This window comes from Brienomyrus brachyistius, chromosome 6 (genome assembly GCF_023856365.1).
Source record: "Brienomyrus brachyistius isolate T26 chromosome 6, BBRACH_0.4, whole genome shotgun sequence".
NCBI lineage: Eukaryota > Metazoa > Chordata > Actinopteri > Osteoglossiformes > Mormyridae > Brienomyrus > Brienomyrus brachyistius.
In genome coordinates, this window is record NC_064538.1 from 15,376,574 (window position 1) to 15,401,907 (window position 25,334).

At 45.3% G+C, this 25,334-nt stretch overlaps 1 protein-coding gene across 4 annotated transcripts in view; it reads right to left on the reverse strand.

The window, feature by feature from the left end:
- LOC125744986 (kelch domain-containing protein 8B-like) overlaps positions 1-25,334 on the reverse strand; it is a 68,865-nt gene continuing 43,531 nt past the window's right edge. For 3 of the 4 annotated variants that reach the window (XM_049017352.1, XM_049017349.1, XM_049017350.1), the window contains 3 exons: positions 24,587-24,811; positions 13,093-13,194; positions 1-3,658 (listed from right to left, as the gene is read on the reverse strand). In XM_049017352.1, the coding sequence (XP_048873309.1) occupies positions 3,462-3,658; positions 13,093-13,194; positions 24,587-24,811 (524 nt within the window). In that variant the 3' untranslated portion in view covers positions 1-3,461. Of the gene's footprint in view, positions 3,659-13,092; positions 13,195-24,516; positions 24,812-25,334 lie in introns of all 4 variants that reach the window. The other variant, XM_049017351.1, reaches the window with a different exon arrangement.

Here is a 25,334-nt window from a genome sequence, read left to right on the forward strand (position 1 = left end):
TCAGACAGCAAATAAATTGGTTTATTGTGTAATTCATAGTAGAGGCACCACCTCACGGATATAGGCACTGAACTACTGCACCAAAGTCACTGTCACTTTGTGTAACATACACATCTGTCCTAGCAAGAAGGCTCAGATTCACACGCATCGGGGTTCTGCTCTTGCCACCTGCCACTCTTATCTGCCTTTGAGCTTCAGACAAGAGGGCTGTAGACTTCACAGAAGGACTCAAGGTGCCACATGGTCACTGAGGCAAAAGGAGGTCGTCTCACGTAGAGGTGGAGGGAAAACGCAGGATCAGCTTTCACTGCTCATCTGAATAAAAAGTAGCATGTACGGCATGTTCAGTGCTCTCCACCCCAAAGCACTGACCTTGAATCAGTTTAACCTTTGCGCAAATGCTCGTTGGGCAACAATTAGGCACTAATCACCTGGAGTTCTCACATTCCTTGATTTATACTGATTGCGTATTGTGACGGGTGGAAAGTGGTTGTTAGAGAAACATGTAAGTGGGTTAATCATGGCTCGTTAGCTCACGTCGGCCTGGAGAGTTTGAGAAACATGAACCCTCTCAAAGCAAGAGGCACAACACTCCGATTTCAAGTGTCAAATTTCACGGCTTTTTTTTTTTTTTTTTTTAACGTCCAGCAACCATCTGCTACAAGATCTGTGGTAAACACTGACTTGATATCACAGCATAGAACAGAGGAAAACAACAGATCTGGTCTTGGCTGTACAATACACACAAATTAATAACACGGACCTTCAAGTAACTAACAATGGCTGCACTCTATACATTGAAATAAAACGTCAAACAAACCGTTAATATACATACCCAGTAGCAATACCTGTGATCATAATATCAAGGACAGAATTAAGTAATATTAACACAACTGCTACTTACTTCACTGACCATAACTCACCATTTGTACCAGCACTATGTATGGTTACAGTACAAACGGTACAGATAAAATCAGTAAAATCGGTAAAATAAAGTCTTAAAAAGAAAAAACTTAAAATGCTCAAAAAAACCGAAGCTGAGAAAATTGCGTGTATGAAATTACCGCACTGTATAGCAGGGCCACAAAGAAGTGATACTTATTTTTAAACCTCTATGACTGACCAATGGAATTATGGGATGTCCTGTCTGCAGTGCACCTCTCTGAAACAGAGCGGACATACAAAGGATGAGTACTGAAGCTGGAAGATAAAAAAAAAGAAACAATCTGAATGAAAGGGTGAATGATGGGAAGGAGAAACGTGATCCTGTGCTCCTGGTCCCCATCACAAGTGCCCCCCCCCCCCCTTTTTTTAGTCTGCACCAAATTCACGCCTCTCTGGCACACCTGAGGGCAGAATGTGTGTTAAGATGCAGCCTGATGCAGGCACAGGTGCTTAGTAACTGCGTAATTACGCCACACACCAAGGCTTCAGAATAATTGTATTCCATTTAAGCAGAAGTTGATTTCACCCTGATTGGAAAGAAATTTCTGCTGCTCTCGCCACTTTTTTTTTTTTTTTTGCCTGGCAGAGATGTCAGTCATGTGGTTAATGTTTATATACTGGCGCTTGACTATCTATCAAACGGCACTCCCTAGGAGATTTACAAAAATCTTTCCCCCTGGAAACCATAGCAACATCCACAAATCAAATTCTATGGGGCAAAAACAGAGGATGTGAGTGGTGTCTCTGATGTGTAAGGGCTTGCACCGACGTGCGACTTTGTCGCAGTGTGGGAACAGTGCCAACGCTAATCAATTTCGGCCGCAGCAATACGCCCTACCAGCTGCTTGGGCTACAATCATCCGCATGTCCGCAGCTAGGACGCCTGGAAGCTGTGAATGCATAGATATCAGGGGTGGCATATGCTAAAGCATTCAAGGTCTCGATAACAGTGGAACTGTAAAATCCTGAGCCACCCACCCCCCACCACATGATTTAATCGCTTCAGAACTGTGCTCCCCTCCCCTGTGGATAGCAGGCAATTTAGCCATCCAGCAGGGGACCGTGTGATTACAGGGCTGCTTGCGAAAGAAAAGGGGCAGGCAATTAGTGAAGGGACAGGAGATCCTTCAAAAGTCCCACTGATCCTATGTGACCTATAAGATGTCAGTTGACTGGGGAAAGGAAGTGAGGTGTGTGTTTAATACAGACTGAACTCTGTACACATGTGACAGTTTGGTCACCAAATTGTCCTGCGGTACGTAGACTGTGAAAGCTCGCTAATCACTCAGTTCCCTGGAGTATGCTGTCAGACAGCAAAAGATTTCCCCCCTGACCCACGTATGAAGATGCCACAACAAAGCACCCAGGGAAATGGACACCATTAGCTGCTGTCAGCTGGGTGTTTGATTCTCTGATCTAAAAGCAGGCTCCTCCAATCACATGACGAAAGTCCTCAGAGAACACGCCATTGACCTCAGTTTAATGCCATCTCCTGCTTCCTCCACTCAACCTTGCTAATTTGCAGATGGAGTTTATTTTTTCATGATAAAACCAGTGCCAGGATGGCCATGGGGCCATGATATGAAAGATGGGGTCATGAGGAGATATGAAATGGGGCCGAAGAGGGAAAAGAGGCTCTGGTACTGTCCCTCCTCCACGCCATAAAGCAGATGCTACTCAAATATGGAAAGAATGGGCGATTAAAAACGGAAAAATGATGCAAGTACAGACACCACTTCCTGCAGCCTTCAGCCTGACCTCAGGCAAGGTGTAACGGGTGCTCTGGCAGGAAGGAGTGTGGATACGACAGGCCGGCAGTGCACTGCATCAAGGTGGCTGCAGCCCTAAGCCCCAGCCACCTTCGAGGTTCTCCACCACACGTGGTCTCCCTGGCGCTGACAGGCACGGAGAAAATCCCACTGCAGAGACAGGTGGTCATCCGGGGTCCTTGGGTCATAGCACTCACAGACTCTGACTGATATCACCAACCCCCTCCATGCCCCGATCCCCTTTATTTCCCTGGGAGACAGTGAACCTGTAGTCATTGTCATCTAGGCAAATCTCTGCCACATTCAGAAATGCGTCTTCACAGAGAAAAAACCCCCCTGCATCACCTTTTTTCGGAAAGTAAAAAAAAAAGTGCTAAGCGTGCCAGCGCTGCCCGAGGCTGCACCGACTTCGCATCTATGGCCCTGTGTTCCATATTTAATATGAGTACCCTGCTTTGATTGTATAATCAAATCAAGTTTTAAATCTGATGATTGTTACATTTTTTTTGCCTGTTTTCCTGTCTGAAACATCTGGAGCGTAGAAGCCTCTTTGCATACAGCAGGAAAGCGCGTTAGCCTCATGCTGAGGAGCCATCTAAAAAAAGTTCAGGCAAGAAAGCTGTTCGGTGCTGGTTGTCTTCACCTTGAGGCGTTTAGACTGCAGCAGGGAGAGGGGCTGCTGGGAGATTTCAGCCAGGACCTGTGGGTGTCTCACATGCCTCCTCCTCTCCCCAAGCACGCTGTTCCTCACACACTCTCCCTCATGCAGAGTGCCTCCACGGCATTGCTGGGGCCCTGGGCCACACCCCCGATGAGGAAGAGCATGTGGGGCGTCTGCAGGCTGGCGCAGGAGCAGCGGGGGCTGGGCAGAGGGGCCACAAACTCCCAGCGCTTCTTCATGGGATTGTAGCTCTCCACGGAGGCCAGAGGGGATGGCTGGTTACCTGTAAAACCAAATGCAAACGCACACAAGACATAACAAGAACGTGAGTTTTCTCAAAAAGTACGAGTCTGGGATCAGATGAAAGGGTCCCCACAATCAATGACACATAAATTCCAACAAATGAGCAAACTTCCTCATTGGCCACCTTTCAGCTGCACGCCCCACGCCTGGGTGAGCACAGCCGGAACAGCGTACTTCTCACCGGCCACCAAATGAGTCCAAGATATGCAGCATAAAATGGGATTTCCCATCTGCTGATGAATCAGACGATCGTTATGGTACCACTCTCATCTACGTGGGCACCTACAGATGTGACAGAGCTGTCGACTGACCATGTAAAGGGTGAAGCTGCAGGATCTCGTCATCTTATCCCTGCGCTTCGTTTGGGGGTGTTAAATGAAAATCTTTCAGTGGAAACCCAAGCACAAAAGCAGGATGACAGGCACAGTTGCTCTCCTGCACAGCATGGTCTACATAATAACGATTAGGTGGGTTCTGTGCATATCGATATTTTTCACTATTCAGCCTCCAGCAAAACCGTGCTTCTGCTGCTAGCGCTATGAAAACCCACAAGCATGAGGACATCAGCTTTGGATGCACCCATATGTGGTCTTTCCTCAGCTCCTTGCAAGGTTTCTGTTTGCTTTCATGCAGCCTCTGGCTGCTGCGATTCAACGGAAAACACCATGCCAATCACCAGATATTTTGGGAACAGTGGCACAATAGTCTCTATTTTTCCACCTTGTTGTTTGTAGAATAAACCAGCAGGCTACCATAAGAGGCATCAAGCCAGGGACAAACACAGGCAGCAACGAGGGAATAGACGGGGTCTGTGGGCTTGGAACAGTCAAAGCCTGTAGTCGGTGGACAGACAGAGCCTATAGACTAATGACAGAGGGAGCCTGTAGTCTGTGGACAGACAGAGCCTATAGACTAAAAACAGAGGGAGCCTGTAGTCTGTGGACAGACAGAGCCTGTAGACTAAAAACAGAGGGAGCCTGTAGTCTGTGGACAGACAGAGCCTATAGACTAAAGACAGAGGGAGCCTGTAGTTTGTGGACAGACAGAGCCTATAGACTAAAGACAGAGGGAGCCTGTAGTCTGTGGACAGACAAAACCTATAGACTAAAGACAGAGGGAGCCTGTAGTCGGTGGACAGGCAGAGCCTATAGACTAAAGACAGAGGGAGCCTGTAGTCTGTGGACAGACAAAACCTATAGACTAAAGACAGAGGGAGCCTGTAGTCTGTGGAGAGGCAGAGCCTATAGACTAAAGACAGAGGGAGCCTGTAGTTTGTGTACAGACAGAGCCTATAGACTAAGGACAGAGGGAGCCTGTAGTCTGTGAACAGACAGAGCCTATAGACTAAGAGTGACTGATTACCATGTTTTTTAGGCTGAGGACAGACAGAGATTGTTGTCTAGGGAAGACAGGGCAATGTCTTTTATGTATACAGAGTATGCAGTTTCAGGATGTTCATACTTGGCTTTCTTGGAAAATATTGATTATCTAGCATTAGTCATACTGCTGAGAGCCCATGGTGTGTCATGCTGTTGTCTCCTTGAGAGATATCCAGTGATCTAGGGATTGTCGTGCTGTAGTCTCAATAGTAAATATCCAGTGGTCTGGGGAGAGTCATGCTGTAGTCTCACTGACAGATATCCAGTGGTCTGGGGAGAGTCATACTGTAGTCTCACTGACAGATATCCAGTGGTGGTCAGGGGATAGTCATGCTGTAGTCTCACTGACAGATATCTAGTGGCAGCCTGGGGATAGTCATGCTGTAGTCTCACTGATAGATATCCAGTGGAAGTCAGGGGATAGTCATGCTGTAGTCTCATTGACAGATATCCAGTGGCAGCCTGGGGATAGTCATGCTGTTGTGTCACTGTTGGATGAAACCTCAACATTGTGTCATCTCCAGAACTGCTGTAATGTGCAATGCTGCTTTGATTAATCATCGTTTGCCACTGATGATAGTAAAGAAATGCTTCAAAAAGAAACTGATAGCAGAGGTTAGCACACACATACTGTATCACAAAGTTTCCTAAACAGGCCATAAACAGGCAAATGCATTTCCAGAGAGTAGGTGAGCACACAGATCAAGACAAAAACAAATAATCATACACCTACACACAAGATGCCAAAGGGTACTCAGCTCATTTCATTAGGAATCATAAATACCCTACAAACTGCTAACTTTTTCTGGTCTCCATGGCAACACAATTGGATCCTTGTGACTGATTCCTGAGGATGGGGAGGGGGGATCGTTGTCACCATAATTCTTCTGGAGTGCTCGTTCACAGTAATCAGGTCGTACTTAACACTGTTTCTTTGTAACTGTCAGGGGGAATCTATCCGGTCAAGCACTGCCAGGAAAACGATTCCATCTTGGTCTCAATCATTCTACTGTGACACAAGTATTGTCCAAGTATCTGTGTCAGCATATTAGCCAGGTTAACCAGTATAGTATATTGCACTAGATGCATGCAATATGGGGGAGAAAATGCAAATTCTGCATCCACCCAGAGCAGGAATTCAAATCCCCAACTCTAAAAGTGTAAGGGAATAGTGCTACTTATTAATAAATACTGGCTATAGCAGACACTTTACTGTGCTAATCATACATTCACACATGTTTTGCTCCTCAAAACAGCTAATCAATGTGACTGGAACTGAATATATACAGTCCACAGATGGGGTCACTTGCTGTTTGGACAATCAGAATGGCTAAGACTGCTATACTCTAGAAACCAGTTTGATTTTAAGTGCCAAATGTGGCGGTTCCAGCATCAAAGAAGCAGCCGCCCTCCTGGGATTTTCAAACTCTACAGCGTCTGGTGTTCATAGAGAATGGTGTTATGAACAGAAAATACATCCAATCAATAGCTTTTCTGTGGCTTAAAACATCTTGTTATTGACAAAGGTCAGAGGAGAAAGGCCAGACAAAAAGCTAACAGGAAGAATACAAAGCAAAAATAACAGCTCAGTGCAGAAATGCTTCTCTGAATGCGCAACTCACATACTCCTGAAGTGGTTTTGGAGACAGAAATGGGTCTTATTCAGTACTAGCTGCATGTACCTAATAAAGGGGACACTGTATATTACATTTTCAATGCTAAAACTCAGGGGTGGCATGTTGCTATGATGTGGAGTAGCGTCGCCTTGCTTCTCTGGCGTTGGGGGATTGTTTCACACCCCTGCTCTATTTATGGAGTTTATATGTACAGTGTACAGTGTTACAGTGTACAGTGGTAGTGTACAGTGTTCCTCGAGTTTCCTCCAGCAGTCCAAATATATGCTTCATTGTGTGTGTGTGCAACCCTGCATTGACTAAGCAGCTGAGAGATGGATGTTACAGTAGGGATTGTTTTAGAAATTGGATGTGAATGCTACCCTGCTGAGGTGTAATATTTAAGATTTATAATGACTGTGTTCTCAAAGTATTTCTCCCTTTTAAGTCTTTAAAGATCAATACCACTAGGCTGAAGTGGTTAATCCTCAAAGCACAGAACAATTTCTAACAAAGATAAATGCGTTCTTTACAGAAGTAACAAAACGTCTTCTATCAATTTTGTACAGGAAAATAAATTCTTTTACCATGCATCAATTACTAATTTAACAGAATATTTATCTCAATCCTATATCAGTTACACAATTACATAAGATTTTATTGATCAAAGGGAAAATCTTTTTTTGTGCAGCAGTATAAATTGATCCACCCACCAGTACTGTTGGAGCGAATCCCTAACATCACAGAGCACAAGGTTGGGGTCCATCCTGGATCAGATGCATTGCAGAGCACATGCACTCACACACAATCATACCCCATGGGCATTTTAGCGATACTAACCATCCTACCTGCATGTATTTGGACTGTGGGAGAAATGTGGATTACTCAGAGGAAACTACCATAAGATGGGAAGAACCACTATAGACACAGCTCCCACCTGTGACCCCTGATCAAGATACATGGCTGGATAGATGGATGGTACGTTGGATGGATGGACAGAAATTAGTAACAAGAAAATATATAAGGACAGTGGTGGTGGTACAAGTGAGGTACACCTGCTGTAAATACCAGCTATGGAGGGTGTATATACTTGAAACAGTGACGCATTATGGAGAGCAGTAATGGAGGCCAGAAGCAGCGACTGGTCACAGGCAGAAAGGAGAGTTTGAAATGCTCACTCTTATCGCAGGGAGATCAACTAGCTGTTTTCGAGAGGATGGGGCCCATTATTCAGAAAGAAGCACAATACAAACACATTCCTCGTTCCTTCACTACTTCTATAGTGTGTAGACGCAGCCCCATGAGACAGCAAGCTTTTCTCAAGAGTTTGTTCAGCCTACCAGGGTTCTTTACCGCGATAGTACACCCCAATGACACTAGCTATGATAGACTCATAAAACATGTCGCAGTTTGCTACACTCGCCACAGGTCTCCTCCAGAGAAACAGCCTACTCGGCACTTTCTTGCAGACTCTCCATACTGTCACACCAGTCCAGCCTATATTGATGTAGACACTAAGGCACTTATAGCCCTGTTACTCTCCTACACTCTCTCTTTGCATGGCAACAGCTGCTCCCTACTCTGCCTGAAGTCCACCACCAGCTGCTCTGGCTTTCTGGGATTTTGTTGAAAACGGCTCTTTTTACACCGCTCTACAGAACCTGCCATCATATTCCTGTATGCCTTACTATTCTTTCATTGATGCATCCTACAATCACAGAATCATCAGAGAATTTCTGAAAATGGCATGAGGCACAGTTTGATCTGGAGTTTTCGATGTTATCTAACGTAATGATCTTTGCCCCTCATGCTAAACACCTTTGAGTCGGACAGAAGCACCACTCAGCCACGGTGAAGGACGTCCAAAAACCATACACCGTTCTGGTAATGCTGGTGTCCAAAGTGTCCCACTTACATTGCCCCAAAGCCTGTAGATCACCTGGTACCTGCTGTTCTGATGGGCTGTAGGTTATTTAGGCCAATCCTGATAAGTGAGCAAACTGGGGGCAGGCATAACAGGACTGGGGGGGAATCAGGTAGTCTAGATGATATTGTGTTTTGGTCTGCCAGTTGAGAACCCCTGATAGAATTGATAGATTTACCTTTATGTGAGAGACAATTAGACAGAACAATTTAGCAGGATGGTGGTGGTGGTGGTGGGGAGGGGTTATATTTTCAAAGGGGATGGTTCTTGTCATTTTTTCCCAAAAGGTGGATGGCATCCACCTGAATCCCTTGACAACTCGACCCCTGTCCATAATCTTATATAAACTGTTTGTTTTTAACAATGCAGACTAATGCATGCCAACATTATGGACAATTTATCACCGTAACCACTGTTACAACACAGTCCAGCAGGGCACCGTCCATAAGAAAACAGCCTAGCGAACCTGATATGTAGCCGTTAGGACAAAGGCAAGAGCTACATGGAGGTTTGGAGGGATGCTGCATATCTCACAGCAAGAACCACATCGGTGGCAGGTGGCTGACATGCCCACGATAATCACTGACATAGGAGCTAGCCAGGAGACCCTGACTGACCCCCCCCCACAGCACCACCACCTATTATCCCTAAAAAAGAACACTGGTTAGGGTCTGCGCCTATCTGTCACGACTGACTAGTGATATGGTCCAGGCTAAATTAGACCTACAGCGAGGCTGCCTTTCCTAGCCTTCACACCGAATGAGTCGGCAGTGGCCACACCAAAATTGGTTGGTGCATATAAACCACTGCACTCTTACTGTATTAGAGATTTTTGCTGTCCTAAAGCAATTTGAATTTGGGCAGATCATTTCATGTCACCCTTCTGTTCTAGATACACCTGTGTAAAGAAAAATAACAGCATAAATATCTTCAACTAAATAAAATCCCCAATGAAAGCGGCTGCATATCGCATACATGCCATCTCTTCACAGAACCTGCAGCTCAAAGGAATCAGCAGCCCCTGGGCTGCCTTGCTAAGTGTATCCCTGTACTCCGAGCAGCTCCTTACTTCAGCCTCTTCTCCAAAATGCGAAATGTGTGGTTGATTGTATTGAAATCAGGAGACTCACGGCCAGTGTAAACCTTTTCCCCCAAAATGCACATCCTGCAGCTGGCAGTGTGTCATGTATCTTCCTCTTACGTCATACTGAAGCATCACCCAAAGGGTCTGGAGGCATGTAGGCGAGATGTTTTTGTAGACTTCTGAAATCATCCTGCTGCCACTGTCAACAGCTGCATCATTAATGAAACTGAGTCAAGCCTGTTTCAGGTAGTCATGCACACCAAAGCCATGAGGCAACCTCGAGCCGGGCAACATGCAGTGCATCGCTCACTGTTCCTTCCTTTTCCCACATGCACACAGTCATTTGTAAATGTGTTTGTATTGTTTGTCTTGGCCTGTATTCGCTCATTTCTGCACCACCATCAGGCCCTGTTTCATTTTTTTTAATTCACCAGCAAACAGTGGGTTCAGACTAATGGTCTCTATCAAGATTTTTGACAGCTGTTAGCCTCAAAGAGTGGTGTGTGATTTTGTGCATTGGGACCCTATACTCGCCATCAGAAGGTTACTGGTTCAAATCCCATGACTGGCATAGAGATCTCATCACAGGACTCTGAACCCCAACTGCTCCAGGAATATGACCTGATCATAGTATCTGATCCTCACTATCATGTATCAAAAGCATCTGTTATATGAACACAATTTTGGGTATCTACTTAGTCCAAATCAAGTATTCAGTAATTTTGTAAAATAGCTACCAGTAGTCAAATGTTACACTGACATTTGTAAAACCAAGTTATTTAAAATATGCTTGGAAACAGAGCAGTCCACCATTAAGGCAACAGCCTGCATCACTACACTCTCTATCCCTGAGATGCACTGGTCATCTAATGCAGTAAATTCAATAAAACTCTCTTTGATGTTTCTTTGGTATGCTGCTGTCTTTGCCTGCCAGATCTGTTTGAACACGTCATATTCCACTGGATGCTTTTCCTTAAGGAGTCTTAGAACTTTAGTCCTGTGGAAGGTCGCTCTGTTATCCCATGAAATCCTAGCACTACTGACATTGCAGGTCGCTGTGGGCCTGCATTCATTTGCGACTCTGTGGAAATGTGTACAGTGTGGAAATATTTCAAAGTACTTAAAGCATTCACACTAACCTCAACCTCAAATAAGCCTCCACGCATGAGTCTAACCTGCATTAAGTCTTGAGTTGTACCAATGCAGTCATGAGTTACATTTATGTCCCTTTACATCACATTTAGGAACTTTCAACTTACGAACTTTCAGACATACAAACGAAGACGAGTATGTTCAAATTGTGTTCATTGGGCTCCCGTTTCCTGTCCGCAACATCATTTTGTTTTTCTGCGCGCCAAATCCGTCTAGTACGACTTCTGGCCACATGTCACACACAGCGCACAGCATAGCGTGCATACTCACAGCATCCGAGTTCTTAGTACTTGCGTAAACCCTTAAAATGATGTTGAATAATTACTTACAAACATAACATTTCAAGTTAGAAACGGCCATTCAGAATGTACCTCGTTCGCAAGTAGAGAAGCATCTGTGTGTGTGTGTGTGTGTGTGTGTGTGTGTGTGTGTGTGTGTATATATATATATATATATATATATATATATAGGGACCCTATACTCGCCACACACACACACACACACACAAACAAATGCTAAATGGTATTTTATATCTTCCTTTCACCTCAAGTTAGACCGACTAATTCCTCAGTCTTGACTTCACTGTCACTAATGGAGGGGACTGTACATTTATATGGCCTAGATGTTGACAAAGTGCAGTCTGCATAGCCTGCTTTTACAATAAAATATGAACATTTTAAAACTGATATGGAGATGTTGGGAAAAATCTCATGAATCAGTTAAAGGAACAGTTGTCAGTAACTCAAGCAGAAAGAGGAAACCTCCTCTGCCCTCTAGGTCTGTGGACTTCTGTAGGGTACAAATAATGGCCTGGACTGTACCATCTCTAATAACACCGTGGGAGAGTAATTATGAGAGAGCTGTAAACAAACAGACAATGCCGGTGATGACTATCCCAGCTGACGAAGAACCACGAGAGAGCGGCAGAAATATTTACAAACAAGCTTTCTAATAACAGAGCTCACATTACAGCTGGCAGAGTGTGGGGAGTGGCAGAGACATTACTGGGAATTCAATCTCACAGTTACTCAATCATCTGTTGCCTTTAACGGTTTGCAGGGGGGCTGAATGAAACACAACCTGTTCATGCCGAAAAGACCCTTTTCTTTGCTGTTTGTTAAGCTTGGGTGAAATAGAAGCCGTGCTGAGCATAGAATTGAGAAAGATATTTTATTCCCTCTCCCGGTGATGAATAAAGCACCAGAAGAGGAATCTGAAGAAAGAGTGAGGGCAGAAAAAGGGTGAAACGGAATGTGGAGAAAGAGAGAAGCACAAAGAGAGGAAGTGAGGGAGGAAGAGGGTCTCTGCATGACGGCTTCACTTCACTGAAAGAAAAAGGCCTTTCAGCAGCGTGCAGTAAGCCAACACCATGAATAGTACAGGGGTGTTATTCTCTGCTCTTAAAAGCAAAGAAAGGCCCAAAGGAATCCCCTTGTCCCCCGGAACTGTGCCATTTTTGCAGTGAAACACAGAAAAACATCTGTACACTGGGCTGACCACCATCATGCAGGCTAAAATCGTTCACCCACCACTGTCCTGGCGAGCATCAAGCCAACCGCGCAGATCGGACTGCTAAATTCTTATGATAAGCTAGTATAGTGATAGATCATGGAAGTAAAACAAAGTACTAATACATCATTTGCTTCTTAACTCCCCAAGGTAAATATTTATAAATGCCCCATACACCAACAAAGTTCTTTCCACGAAGACTCAAACGCAAATGGACACCACTTTGTAAATGATGTTTTACAAACCAAATCCTAGTTATTTGTGAAATTGTGATGAATAATTAAATTCTGGCCTGATGTGTTTCTATACAGGAAAATTTCATTTTATTTATTAATTAAATGCATCTTTAAGAATCTTAATCTTAATATTTAGACATAAATTCGAAAAATATATAATCCGGCAGCCCAATAAATGTGAACTAAGTGAAAATTGAATTAATCTTGATGAACGTTGCTAGCATGTCACCCTGCCATTTTCTACAGTTACAATTAACATGCAGATGTTAAGCAGTCACATTTCATTCTTTTTAAATCTCACACTGATTGCCTCCTATCACTGCATCTTTATATAGTGACATGACCCAAACATCAATTACACCACAGTAATTTAACTGTGTACTTGCAGTATATGAATAACAAAGATAATGCAGTAAAATACAATGTAGAATGCAATGCAAATGTTGCTCAGAGCTCCATATTCATCCATGCTGAAACCAAGATGGTTTATAGGGAAGCATGATATTACAGCGCTTACCCAGGCCGCCTGCTGCAATTATCCTCCCTCCAAGGAACCCAGCCACAAAATCGGCCCGCTTCTCCTTCATTCGAGATGCCCGCGTGGATTTGATCCAGATCCCTGCCAAGGGGCACACAGAAGAGTTACGACACTCAAAACAGCACCGCACTCTTAATAATTGGTCATCATTTAACTCTTAGTCATTAAACAGTCATTTCAGAATAAGACCACTCTTAGATCAGTCTTCAGTCAATTTGTGGCCTGATTGAGTATTATCGCCATTATTAAAATTATTATACATTATCTATAATAAATTATTATCTCCTGGGAAGAAGATTTTCATTATATGTCTCCTGCAGGTATTTTTATATTTGCTTGTTCTTGTATGAAGCTGACAAAGCTGTAAAGAGTCAAGATTTTCCTTTTCTAGCAAAAACATGCCAAGGAAATCCTAGTACCTTTGCTCGGTGTTCCTGTGTCTCCTGGGACTCAACCACTACCATTCTGGCTATAAGTCCAAATCCCTAAATATGGCATCCGAAGAGTAGCCCATCCACAGGGACAATCCTCCGGGCACCAGTGAGCAGCTGGATTACAGAACCCAACATAAACCTCAGACTCATGCCTTGGACGATTTCCGAACAAACACCAGTGCACAACCAGGGCATGACAGCAGTGAGGAGCGAGCTCAGCAGAGCTGGAGATCTGAGGTGAAGGTGGAGGCATCGTTCACCTTCAGTCTATCTCTGTGTTTGGATGTGATGCATCACTGACTATGGAATGAAGCCATGCTACCGACAGGACGCGAATCCCAGCACGCGGTTATGTTGATGCAGGTTGTATGCTGTCTGTCTGGTTAGCTGTCTGCCCGTGAAAAGATTGCATTTTCTAAATTCTGGATTGCGTGCTTCCCCCCCCCCCCACAAACTCTAGAAAAAAAGTTGCTTCTTTCCAAAACCAAGGACAGAGAGCTATATCTCCTCTCCATGGAAACAAGAGAAACACAGAGAGCAGGTGAGGACTGGAGCCTTCCGCCAGTGACGGGAATGAGTCAGCCGGCCCCCTGCACCAGCAACAGCCTAAAGGCACATTCTTATCCAAAGATATTTCACTTCCATGATAATCTGACTTCAGAGTGTTTATTTTTCCTCTTTTACATCATTTGGCACTCGAGGGAAGGGTGAAACTGGGAGGACACCTAGTTTACAAAATAGGGATGTAAAGCACCTTGGATTTAAGTGAAGGGATTGCAGGGAGCATCTTACACGTTTCGCAGAAAGATGCACTCTTTGGTTAAACAGGTATTTTAAAAAAGGTGACCTTTATTAATGAACTACTTTGTTCACTGGTTTGCAGGATTAATGCTACTAATCCTGCAAAGCACACATGGACAATTACAAAGAAATGCACATCAACTCATAATTCAACAGCACTGATACACTGAACCTAATTCTGAGCAAAAGTTGGGTGACATAAGTCCGAAGAAGCAGAGCCAAGACCCGACACCACAAACGGTCTGCTCCAAACAGCCACGTCGGACTGGCCCCGACACACGTGCTCTCCCTTGGATGAATAAGGCATAAGGATGTCAAGGCTGCTGCCCTGGAGAGCCCTTAATCACAACAAGCAGATGTGTAATCCACTGTAATGGGCCTCGCTAATCTGTTAGCCCAGACGCGTGGAGCCACCTACGCAGGGGGACATGCACTGCCGCCGACATGCGACTAAACCCTGCACTCGAAGGACTAATTTAGCACTTTCAATGGAACAATTAGAACAATTATGCAAATCAAATAAGTGCGGCAATTAGATATGCAAAACAGTAGAAAAAGGGAGAGAACTGGAGTAAAAGCATGAAATAGGGAAAAGCATTAAGTTACAGACTTATTTCAATAGAGCTGAAGTGCACTACGAATTCAGAGAACAAAAATCCATCCTAATGATCATCAGTCTTTATATGTTGAGTAAGGTCAGTATGATGAATCAGAGTACCTGTGGTTCTCTGTCAGTGTTACTGGAGTTTTAATCAAAGTGTTAGGAATGGTAGTTGAGGTGCATGTCTCATTGCAGTCGCCTTTCTACACTGTAAGTCAGTGGGGGGTTATCCAGAAAGGGCCACTTTGTATGCTGGTTTTCGCTGCAGCTCCCTAAGTAGATTACGAATTAGAGGACTGTTTGGCTGAAGAGTCCTCACTCCTGGGTTTGCACAGCTGACCTAAAGGTTACCCCAAAAACCTGCATACACACCGGCCAGTGGCTTGCAACGTAGGCTTGCAACGTAGCCTAAGAGCACACGTTGACTTATTCAGACCCAGGTGACAGCTCACATGTTCACTTACTCTTCTTACACAGATTCATCACAGAGTGGCTGGTGTCTGACCTGGAATGGGGTATACGATTTGAATTTTACTCACATGCACCTGTGACATTTCATGTCCCAGTACTGGTGCAGTTTCCTGTCAGTGATCTGCCCCCTTCTACTCACCTGTACCTCTTCCTCTACTTGGCTCTTTTTATAACTTTTAATCAGATGGGAAAACAGCCACCAACTCTGATATCCAAGCGATGACAATCCAGCAAGGTGGTGCTGATGTTTCAGCAGGAACCGGGTACCTGGGTATATTTTTAAAATTCAGAATTGACCCTGGCTGCTGCACTGCCAGGGCGCTCTGCTGGTTTATGGGTGTAGATCAAGGACAATGCTAAGATTAACAAATCCAACTGGCTGTACTCAATGAATCAATGAATACTGAGCGATCTTTACTGTAATAAAGCTCTGTAGAGAAGGAGACAGGCTTCCCAAAATGGGACTTAGACCATAAGAGGAACACACCACCTCAATCGAGATCAAGATGAAGACTGTAAAGGAATGGTCAAAATCTCTGTCTCTCTCATGTTCAGCCCCAAAGGGAGCTTGGCCTCTCTCATAATGATTTGGAGCCCAAAAGCCCCCTGGAGGACATGATCACTCGTTCACTGCCGCAACGTACACCATCACACGGAGCACACACAGCCCTACCCACAATCCCTTTCTCTGAATGAATGCAGAGGAACATGGGGAGGGATTTTCCACAGCACAGACCCTCAGCCATAACATGGATTCTGTAAGCTGAAGGAGCCGGTACGTTTGACTGCTTTTAAATAAGGAGACAGCTTATGTCTAACCAGTAGAATATATCTGTTCACAAGAGTTAACGTAAAACACATTTCCACTGGATTTCATTCATTACCTTGCTTTTCCAGAGCTGCTTCTTTTCACATCAGCAAATCAACACTGGCATTATTTATATAAACAGCACAGTGCATAGCTAACTGCATTAGGCATCTTGAGAATATTACTGAAGAGTTCTGTCTTTTTCTTGTTTTTGTACAGTTGCACTGCTTCCTCACACCGCCTGGATTGGGAGCTCAGACGCTGTTGTGTGACTTGTGCTCCCTAGGACAGGATTCAAGCTTTTCCTGTGACATGGACAAGTGGCGTCTATCACAACTACTATCAGTCTATTACATACATAGTCTTCTTCTCCACTGAACACCAGTTAGAGCCCCTAAAGCAGGCACTGAAGGACAGATTAACCTGCTTACACCATATTATTTATATGTGAGTGAAATGGGCAAAATGCACAGCCCTGTTAAGGCTATGACTGATTATCCCTCAACCACAAATATATGCAAACCAGCACTGCCTAGTCAGCAAATCTGGCAGCTTTGGGGAATAAACACATCAAGAGACCATGTTAGACATCTCTGACAGCTGCAGGGCAGCACCAGGGCCAATCTGCAGCTGTTTGGACAGTGAATACACCTCAGGTATATTCGCATGGTGACAGACCCCAAGGCCACTGCAAAGGAACAGACCCCCAACAGTCTCCCAGAGTAAAGACAACCAATGGTCTCTCAGAGAAAAGATCCCTGATAGTCTCCTAGAATAAAGAACCCTAATGGTTTCCCCAAGTGAAGCCCACCAATGGCCTCCCAGAGGGAAGACCCCAGATAGTATCTCAGAGTTAAGAGCCTTGATGGTCACCCCTAGTAAAGACCCCTGTTGGCCTCCCAGATTTAAGACCCCTGATCGTCTCCCAGAGTCACAACCCCTGATTGTCTCCTATGGAAAAGAACCCTGACAGTTTCCCCTAATAAAGACCGCCAAAAGCTTCCCAGAGTAAAGACCCCCAACAGCCTCTGAAAGTAAAGACTCCAGACCAATTGTTAGAGCACAGACACCAGACAGTCTCCCACAACCGACAGTCGAATGTTTCCCACAGCACATCCAATCAGAGAAACACAGGCAGAACCAGAGGGAGTCAGCATTTGTGTCTCTAATTTAAAGCTTGTTTTTAGTGTATGACCGCAGCTCTTTTTCATAATTGTGTGGGAGATGATGCAGGGACAGATGTAATCTTACAGTCTGAGACTGTGACCTGAGTATCTGCTGATTATAAATCACTGAACGTCCAATTAAATAAATACTATTACAGAGACAATAACTTTCATGTTAATGTTAAGTACAAAGTTCTTTGAGGAAATAAATAAAACATTGATTTGAAGAGCATAGTGGATATTGCAATATTAAGCACATGATAACTTGCGTAAAATCTTCTTATTTACTCCTGAATGTTTGAAAAACTCTCTCTGAGAAACAATTTCAATAGCGTAGCTGATTCACCTGCAGAATCCGATGAATCCCGAATCCATCCCAGGTGTGCCAGATGCCGTACGATAAGGCTCCCATCTCCATCCCTGAACACGGTGTCACACCCAGAGTGCAGCCTTGATCTAGGCTCTGGGTGATGTCACAGACGGTCCAAGAACCCCGTCTCAGTGAGCCCCCAAATTGATTTAAGGGGCACTAATTCAGTCCCTTGAGGCGAAACCTTATCAGGTCACAGGCAGCTGGCTGCTCTCAGGGGAGACAGGAGGAGGAGAAGGAGAAATGAAAGGTCTCATCTGGCTTGGGCCTTAGGGAATGGGACAGGATGGAGAGAAGCTGCAAGACCTCCCACACGTTCAATACAACTCTGAGTGTCTCAGTGACACATTGTAACATTGAAGCCGAAGACTGCCCTCGACTATGCCGATTTTCAAAGATAAAAGTGTTTCATCAATAACAATGTGAGGGGAATAGGGTTCTGACTATGGCCGATGGCTCATATGCCTTAAGCCCTCCTCTATGGAAGTTCACTTCCAAAACCACCCAGCAGTGTCCTGTACAAACCCAAAAACTTTCTGAACAGAGACTTCAAAGAACAATTTGCAGGACACTACGCCTGGGGTGACCTTAACATGCAGGTACACCCTGCAGTGCATCGTAAAAACAGCACGATTACTAGATGTTTTATGGTAAAGGGGGCATGGCTCTAAGAATAACAAAGCCAACGAATCCCAATAATCACACATCAGCCGCCACAACAAGCAGTAATTGTTATCGCTGTAATATAACGTGAGTGTACATATTAAATGCAATAACACAAGTGTTTTAACAACCCCACTGGACATGGCTGGTTGCTCATTATGTTACCCAGTCCATGTGGCATGGAGCTCAGAGGAGTTGAAGGGCAGGATGTGGCGGCCTGAAAATAAAACGTAAAAATGAAAACTCAGCCGGAGAACAAGTTACAGAGATGCCTCCCATGGAGTCGTGGTGGGGTCACCACCAAGATTCAACTATGAAGGAGGAGCGACCGAAGACGGTACTGCAGCTGGCGGCCAGACAGACGCGCTCCTCACGAAGGAGAGAGCAGGCTCCTCTCTTTGTATTACATCTTTCTGTGAGCGAGCATCTGGTTAAACTATCAGCAGTGCTCCTGTTCTGATCGTATCCTACTCATTTAGGTATTTACGCCTGATTTTACTTGTCCCTCTGAGTGCGACACCCATCTGAAATGCTATTCTATTCCGACGGGTATTTTCTGCAGCCGTGAGCTTCCTGCCGTACCTTCCTGTTTATCATATATAGTGCCCTCGTTTCCAAAATGCTCCAATCTCTGCCGGTCCCGGTGGGTAAAGGCTGCATGCCGCGACTCCAGCCTGAATACCAATCAGCAGATTGTGCTGTCAAGCCCCCTCTGTGGCCCCAGCTTGTGTGGTGTGTGTGTGTGTGTGTGTGTGTGTGGGGGGGATACTACCAATAAATGACTTGGGATAGATGCTCCATTAACCTGCAGAGCCGGCATTTGTGGAGGTACCGATCTACTGTAAATCTGGCTTCCCGTCATGGTGCATCTCAAGTGCAGCAGGCATTAAGATGAAAATGAGAGGAAAGCTGGAAGAGGAAGCTCTCAGCACCGGGGCGCGTCAGTCCATCCCAGGGCCTATGGAACTGAGGCTGCTTCGGTGAATGTGACCGACAGTGTGCTGCAAAAACACTTCGCATTTTTGGGCTCCGTTTGGGTAGTGGAGACCAAGACAACTGATGAACAGGGTCAATCGTTGATCAGACTTTTAATAATTTTAATACAGACTTTTAATATGACAGCAACTAATCTCGGCTATATGTCCCACCACTTCTGCTACCTTAAGACTCTGAGCAGCAACTCTAGTGCTTATAAAACATCATACGCAAAGTACACAAATTATCGAGTAAACAGATACCAGATACAATTCAATAACTGTCCCAGGTCCCCCTACATACGAACCTCCCCCGACCCCCTACAATGATGCAGGTTCAAAAACCCCAGTGATAAATTACATTTAAAAATCTGTGACATACAACAGAAAATGAACGAAATCGGTTAAAGCTCACGCATATTTGAAAAGCAGATTTCAACCCCTCTGCGGACGAGATACCAGTTTAGATTAAAGATTTCCATTTTCTTGTCATCCAGTGACAAATGAACACATCAAAGTCATGACAAACAAAACATTATTTGCCACGTTGTCTTGCACCTCCTGCCCATTCTCTGGAGATTATGGCAAGATTAAGTTCTGCTGGGTGGGAGTCTAAATCGCAGCACTTATTGTCTGACAGCACTTCAGGAATTCAGCAGAGCACTGACAGATGGTGCTGAATAACTGATGCCGCACGTTCATCATCTTACCTGGCATCACACTCGCGCTTTTTTCAAGCATTTCCTGTTTGTTTGCAAACAGTGGCACGCTGGTGTAAAGCAAGCCCTGCCATGCCCACCCCACCCCGTACACTAGGGCATCACAGGAAACGCGCAGAAAGAGGCCATGAGTGTTGCTGGGAACACTTTCCACGATCACAGTAAAAAAACTGGAACTGCATTACATTAACTGCACCTTCACAATACATTCACAATACATTCAAAAACAGCATGTAATTATACCATAACATCCTAACATACCTTAACAGCTTTACTATACATTAATAACAAACATCATATGATTATACAATTATAATTATTGTTATTAATATATATTACAGCCGTCAAATCTTGTTCATTGTAAGTATTATGGATGCAATGCTCTAAGACATGTTAAGGTATACTTACATACTAACATACTTACATACTTACATGCTTATGAACGTTCTATGAATGCAATCAATGCATTATGAAGGTGCCGTTAATATAAACGTTACCAGAAAAATTTTATGCTCGTTTGTTTCTCGTAAGGATCTGCTGTGTCCTTCCAAATATTAACACATAAAAAAATCTGGAAATGAGTCATTTAAATGTCTAAAAGCACTGCTTTGGCTTAAAATTTATATTCCAGTCATTTGTAGTTTAATAATCAATACGTCCCCAAGCTGCAGGGGTGTCAGATGTCAGCCAACGTACCAGCTGTATCAACCACTGACAATGGAAGACATTAGACTACATTAATGGCTCCCAGGCTCACACGCTGCTTTGCATAACTTACTAACGTCCTCAGTGTGCATAACTGAAGGCTACAATGATTTGGGATTTTCAATTCTTTTAATCTGGTGACTATGGCATTCTGCCAAATGTAATTTTCTGCCTCTAGGATATAGAGGCAGGGGTGGACAATCTTATCTGCAAAGGGCCGGTGTGTATGCCTCATATACTGCAGCCCTTTCTGGATAAGACTGCCCGCCCCTGTTACAGGGCATAAACGAATGGATGGATGGATGGATGGATGGATGGATGGATGGATGAATGGATGGATGGATAGATGGATGAGTACTGTATAGACAAAAACTGCACTGCCTAGCCAGTGATCTGTTGGCGCCAAGGCCCTGGTGTCTAGCAGAAAAAGTTTACCAGAGTTTACCATCTGCTGAAACTTGAGAACTGGGCTTTTGCAGGATCTGTTCACGAGGCTGGGAATCTACTGCATTATTAGAACCGTGGTCCTGCGTTAAAGCTGGTTACTGACCTTCACAGGCCCAGCTTATCTAGAAACTGGCTGAGCGCACAAGCCCCCACAGTTCCGAGGGGGGGGGGGGGGGGGCGCCACAGCCAGTGTTCCAGAGCAGGACGCGGGGAATTATCAGGCGAAGCCTAATCTGTAATTGAGGACACACCCTGCAAATCAGCGCCTCGTAATTACACACCGCCACATTCTGTCAGGTTTCCAAGCCACAGATGAGCTACTAATGGGATTCCCGCCATGTCTCCACAAAGCAGGATACCATAAGTTCCATTAACTCCCTAACCGTAGTCAAAAAGTTTCCATTACAGGAAGTTACATGCAAATGCTCTTTGAAACGGTCATGTTCTAACAGGGCCCTCCGCCTACCGCTGTCCTTCACAAATACCGACCCCCGTCTCACTGTTAGCACCATCTGTTACAGACAAAAGGAATAAGCGTGTGCTTATTAAAAAAAGATCAGACATGGTCTAAGGCTTCTCTATTGAGGCCGTGATATTAAAAACAGCGGCTTTAATGGCAAGCTAGCGAGCACCGCTGCGTCTCTGTAGATCCTGGGGACGTACTTCAAACATCAGTCTCAGTCTCCCCCACCACCAGAACCCAAACCTGGAAGGAACAGCACAGGCCCATTGAGGCCCCATTGAGGCTATTCCGATAAGCAGAAGTGATGGATTATGGGGAAACCTTGCCTTCAAATGTGTCAAATGTGACTATAATGTCTCAGCCAAACAAATGAGTAGGGAAGAAAAACTCCCCATTTAATGAGATTTAATGTTTTAGAAATTACCAAACTCAGGGGAGATATAAAAAAAATAAAATAAAAAATCCAGCATTCTTACAAGGTGACATTATAGCATTCTTAATATGGAGGGAATATGAAAATACAAAAGGGGTAAAGTACAAGTGATACTCTGTTAATCCCGACTTCAAAGGATGAATAATTAAAAGTACAGTGGTGGAACATGAAAGGCTGGAGCCTGCCTTCCTTCCCTCGATGACTGATGTATTTGAAAATCATGGATCCTGCATACAACTATGTCTCTTTAAGGCAGTGGTCTCAGTCCTCAGGCCCCACTGCCCTGCTTGTTTCCCAGCTATCCCTGCCCCACACACTGCCGATTACCTGGATCAGGTGTGTTCAGTCAATCAGAAGCTGAAAGACAGCTGGGACTTGTGTGTGGGGCAGGGATAGCAGGAAAACAAGCAAGGCAGTGGGGCCCGAGGACCGACTTTGAGAACCACTGGTTTAAGGTAACAATGGGATACACACAGATGCAGAAAAAACTAATAGACCACAGCACAATTTTATTTTCACTCATTTCTCAATTTATGGTTATGCGTCTGTGAACAATTTTTTTGCAAACAGCAGCCAGATTCTTCCCTCTTTCTAATGAAGGGCTTCTTCCTTGCTTTGTAGGACTTCAGTCCTGCTTCTAAGAGCCTGATACCCTAGCAGTGCATCTCAGACCTGCACTTAATGTTTCCCATTCCTTTTGAAGGTCACTTGATTTCATCCTTCAATTTATGAGAAACTGCCAGATAAGTTGACGGTCATCTCTGGCATTAGAATGTCGCTTCTGCCCTTTATCTGGCTGGTTTCTGGCCACTCCCAGTGTCTCCTGCTTCACCTTATTTTTGTGTCGCAGCGTAGTTTTCTGACAGTGGAACCAGGAATAAAGCAGGATTTTAAAATGCAGATTTGATTTAAAATATAGAGTGGTCTATTATTTCTTTCAGCGGCTATAAACATACACCCCAGAACCCACCCAAAAACACCCCTGGAATTTCTGTGATTAGTCAGAACCCATTCATGACCCGGGGCTAAACCCCTGAAGTAGCTATTGACCCGTCTTTGATCTGCGGTTTGTAAAAATCTACCCAGCTGGTTCCTGAACATTGCAGGAGCACCAGACCCGCGCACCTCGTTTACAGATGAGTGGTCAGGTGGCACTGGAGCCACGATCCAGTGACAGTTCCATCTGATAATGATTCAGCCCCCGCTTTTAATGTCATCTCATTGACCGAGGATGCTGCCATCCTTGTCCACCGTGTCCTTTAAATGAGCAGCCACTTGTCTCGTTGCCACTTTAGCTTTTGAAACACACAGATCAATCATCAGCCCACCTCACACTCTGTCCCACCGTCACAATTATACGAGTCACATCCACAAAATGAACGGCACATTGATGGCACACCTGCACCCAATGCATAATTAAACAACACGGAGCTTTTCATTCTCCTGTCATACACGGAATACAGTGCCGGGGCCTCCATCGCCGAGGACCTGGTCTCCATCTGCCTGCTGGGTAATCAAGACAATGGTACAGTTCCCTGACTCTCATCATTAATTGGATGGACATGTGGTGCAGAGGCAGGCGTGGGGGGGGGGGGGGGGGGGGGGGAGAGAGAAGCTGGTGACCAGGGAACTGAAAAGAAACTGGAAAAGCAAAAATAGTGGGATGGTAACTCCTATGGGCATAATAAACTGAACAATGTGACGTCATTATAGACTCAGACATGTGTGACAGAGCAGAGTCAGGGATCCCGATCAAACGGTACCCCAACCCAGGGTGGCCATATTCAGAGCCCGATTCCACACAGGCACATTACATGGCTGGTGACATTCTAATTAACCCCCAGGCGTGTGACTGAAAATGGGTTGAAAATATAGAGATACCACAAATGACCAGATTCACTGCAGTCTCTAATGATGATTCAGTGCGCCAGCCTGCAATCTTAATTCTTTACTCACAGCTGTGTGTTTTTGTTCAGTTGAAACCAGTGAGCATTTTGTCTCAGTGGGTCAATTAGAAACAAACAGGAAATAAACTCTGAATGGCATTTTAATTACTCGTGTCCCTTATGTGCATAACGTAAATGGCTGACATGAGCCCTATTGTGCTATTCACGCTCACATGGATTCACCAGTCTCTTTCCCCTTTAAAACTCTTCCATGCGGCTGGGGGGTGGGGGTGGGGATTTCTCAGAATCTCATGCATTTCCCATAGCCCCCACGACCTGAGCTGCTCAACCACGCAATGTCCCTACTGCTTCTTTTGTTTTTGTCATTCATAGACCTTTCGATTCCTTCTTCTCGACCTTCTGTCGTCTAGCTCTGTAGCACACAGGCAGCACTGGTCTTACCGACTCAGGGCTCCTCCTGAGAGAGAGGTGACCGTGGCCATGTCACCCAGACGTCGACGGCGGGACCCACCCATCTCGGAGTCGTACTCCTCCATGGTGCTGACGAAGTGCGGCCGCGAGTAGAAGTTGTGCGGCCCGGGCTGCTGCAGGCCCCCCAGGCTGAAGAAGCTGCGGCCGGTGGTGGCGCAGCCTGCGAACGCCCGCCGGCTGGGGATGCAGGGGAAGCGTGTCCAGCTTCTCATCTCCAGGTCGAAGGCCTCGAAGGCTGTCACCGGCAGCTTGCCCTGCCGCCCACCTGCGAAGAACGGCACATGGGGTCAAAGGGCACCGGGGGGTGGGGGTGCTAAAATCTGACGGAGAGGGCAGCGGCCCCGAGGCAGCCTGAGAAGGACGACGGCGTGGGATCCAGAGTAAGGCGGTGTGTCACGTTCACTCATGCGTGCGGGGTGGCGTGATCGCAGGGTGTATTTTTAGACAAGCCTCTCGCAGCGCAGATGCAGGAGTGAGGAGACCATCTCCTTGTTCTCTCTCCATGGGGTTGCTACGTTGCTCTCTTTGGTAGTCAGTCCTGCACCCCCCCCCCCCCAGCCCCCTCGAAGCAGCACCAGACACGTGCACTGGCTACAGCGGTACAGCCCCGCACATGGGGTGGGGGGGGCGAGTTGTTCGCCTGACACTGACAGGTTTTCCACGCCGATCCGTGTCCCCCATTCTAGAGCCTCCTGTCACCATGGTCCCAATCAGCATGCAAGCTGAGTAAATTAGGTCAGGCAGACAGGGGTGTGTGTTGAGTACAGCCCCCAAATTCGGGGGCCCGC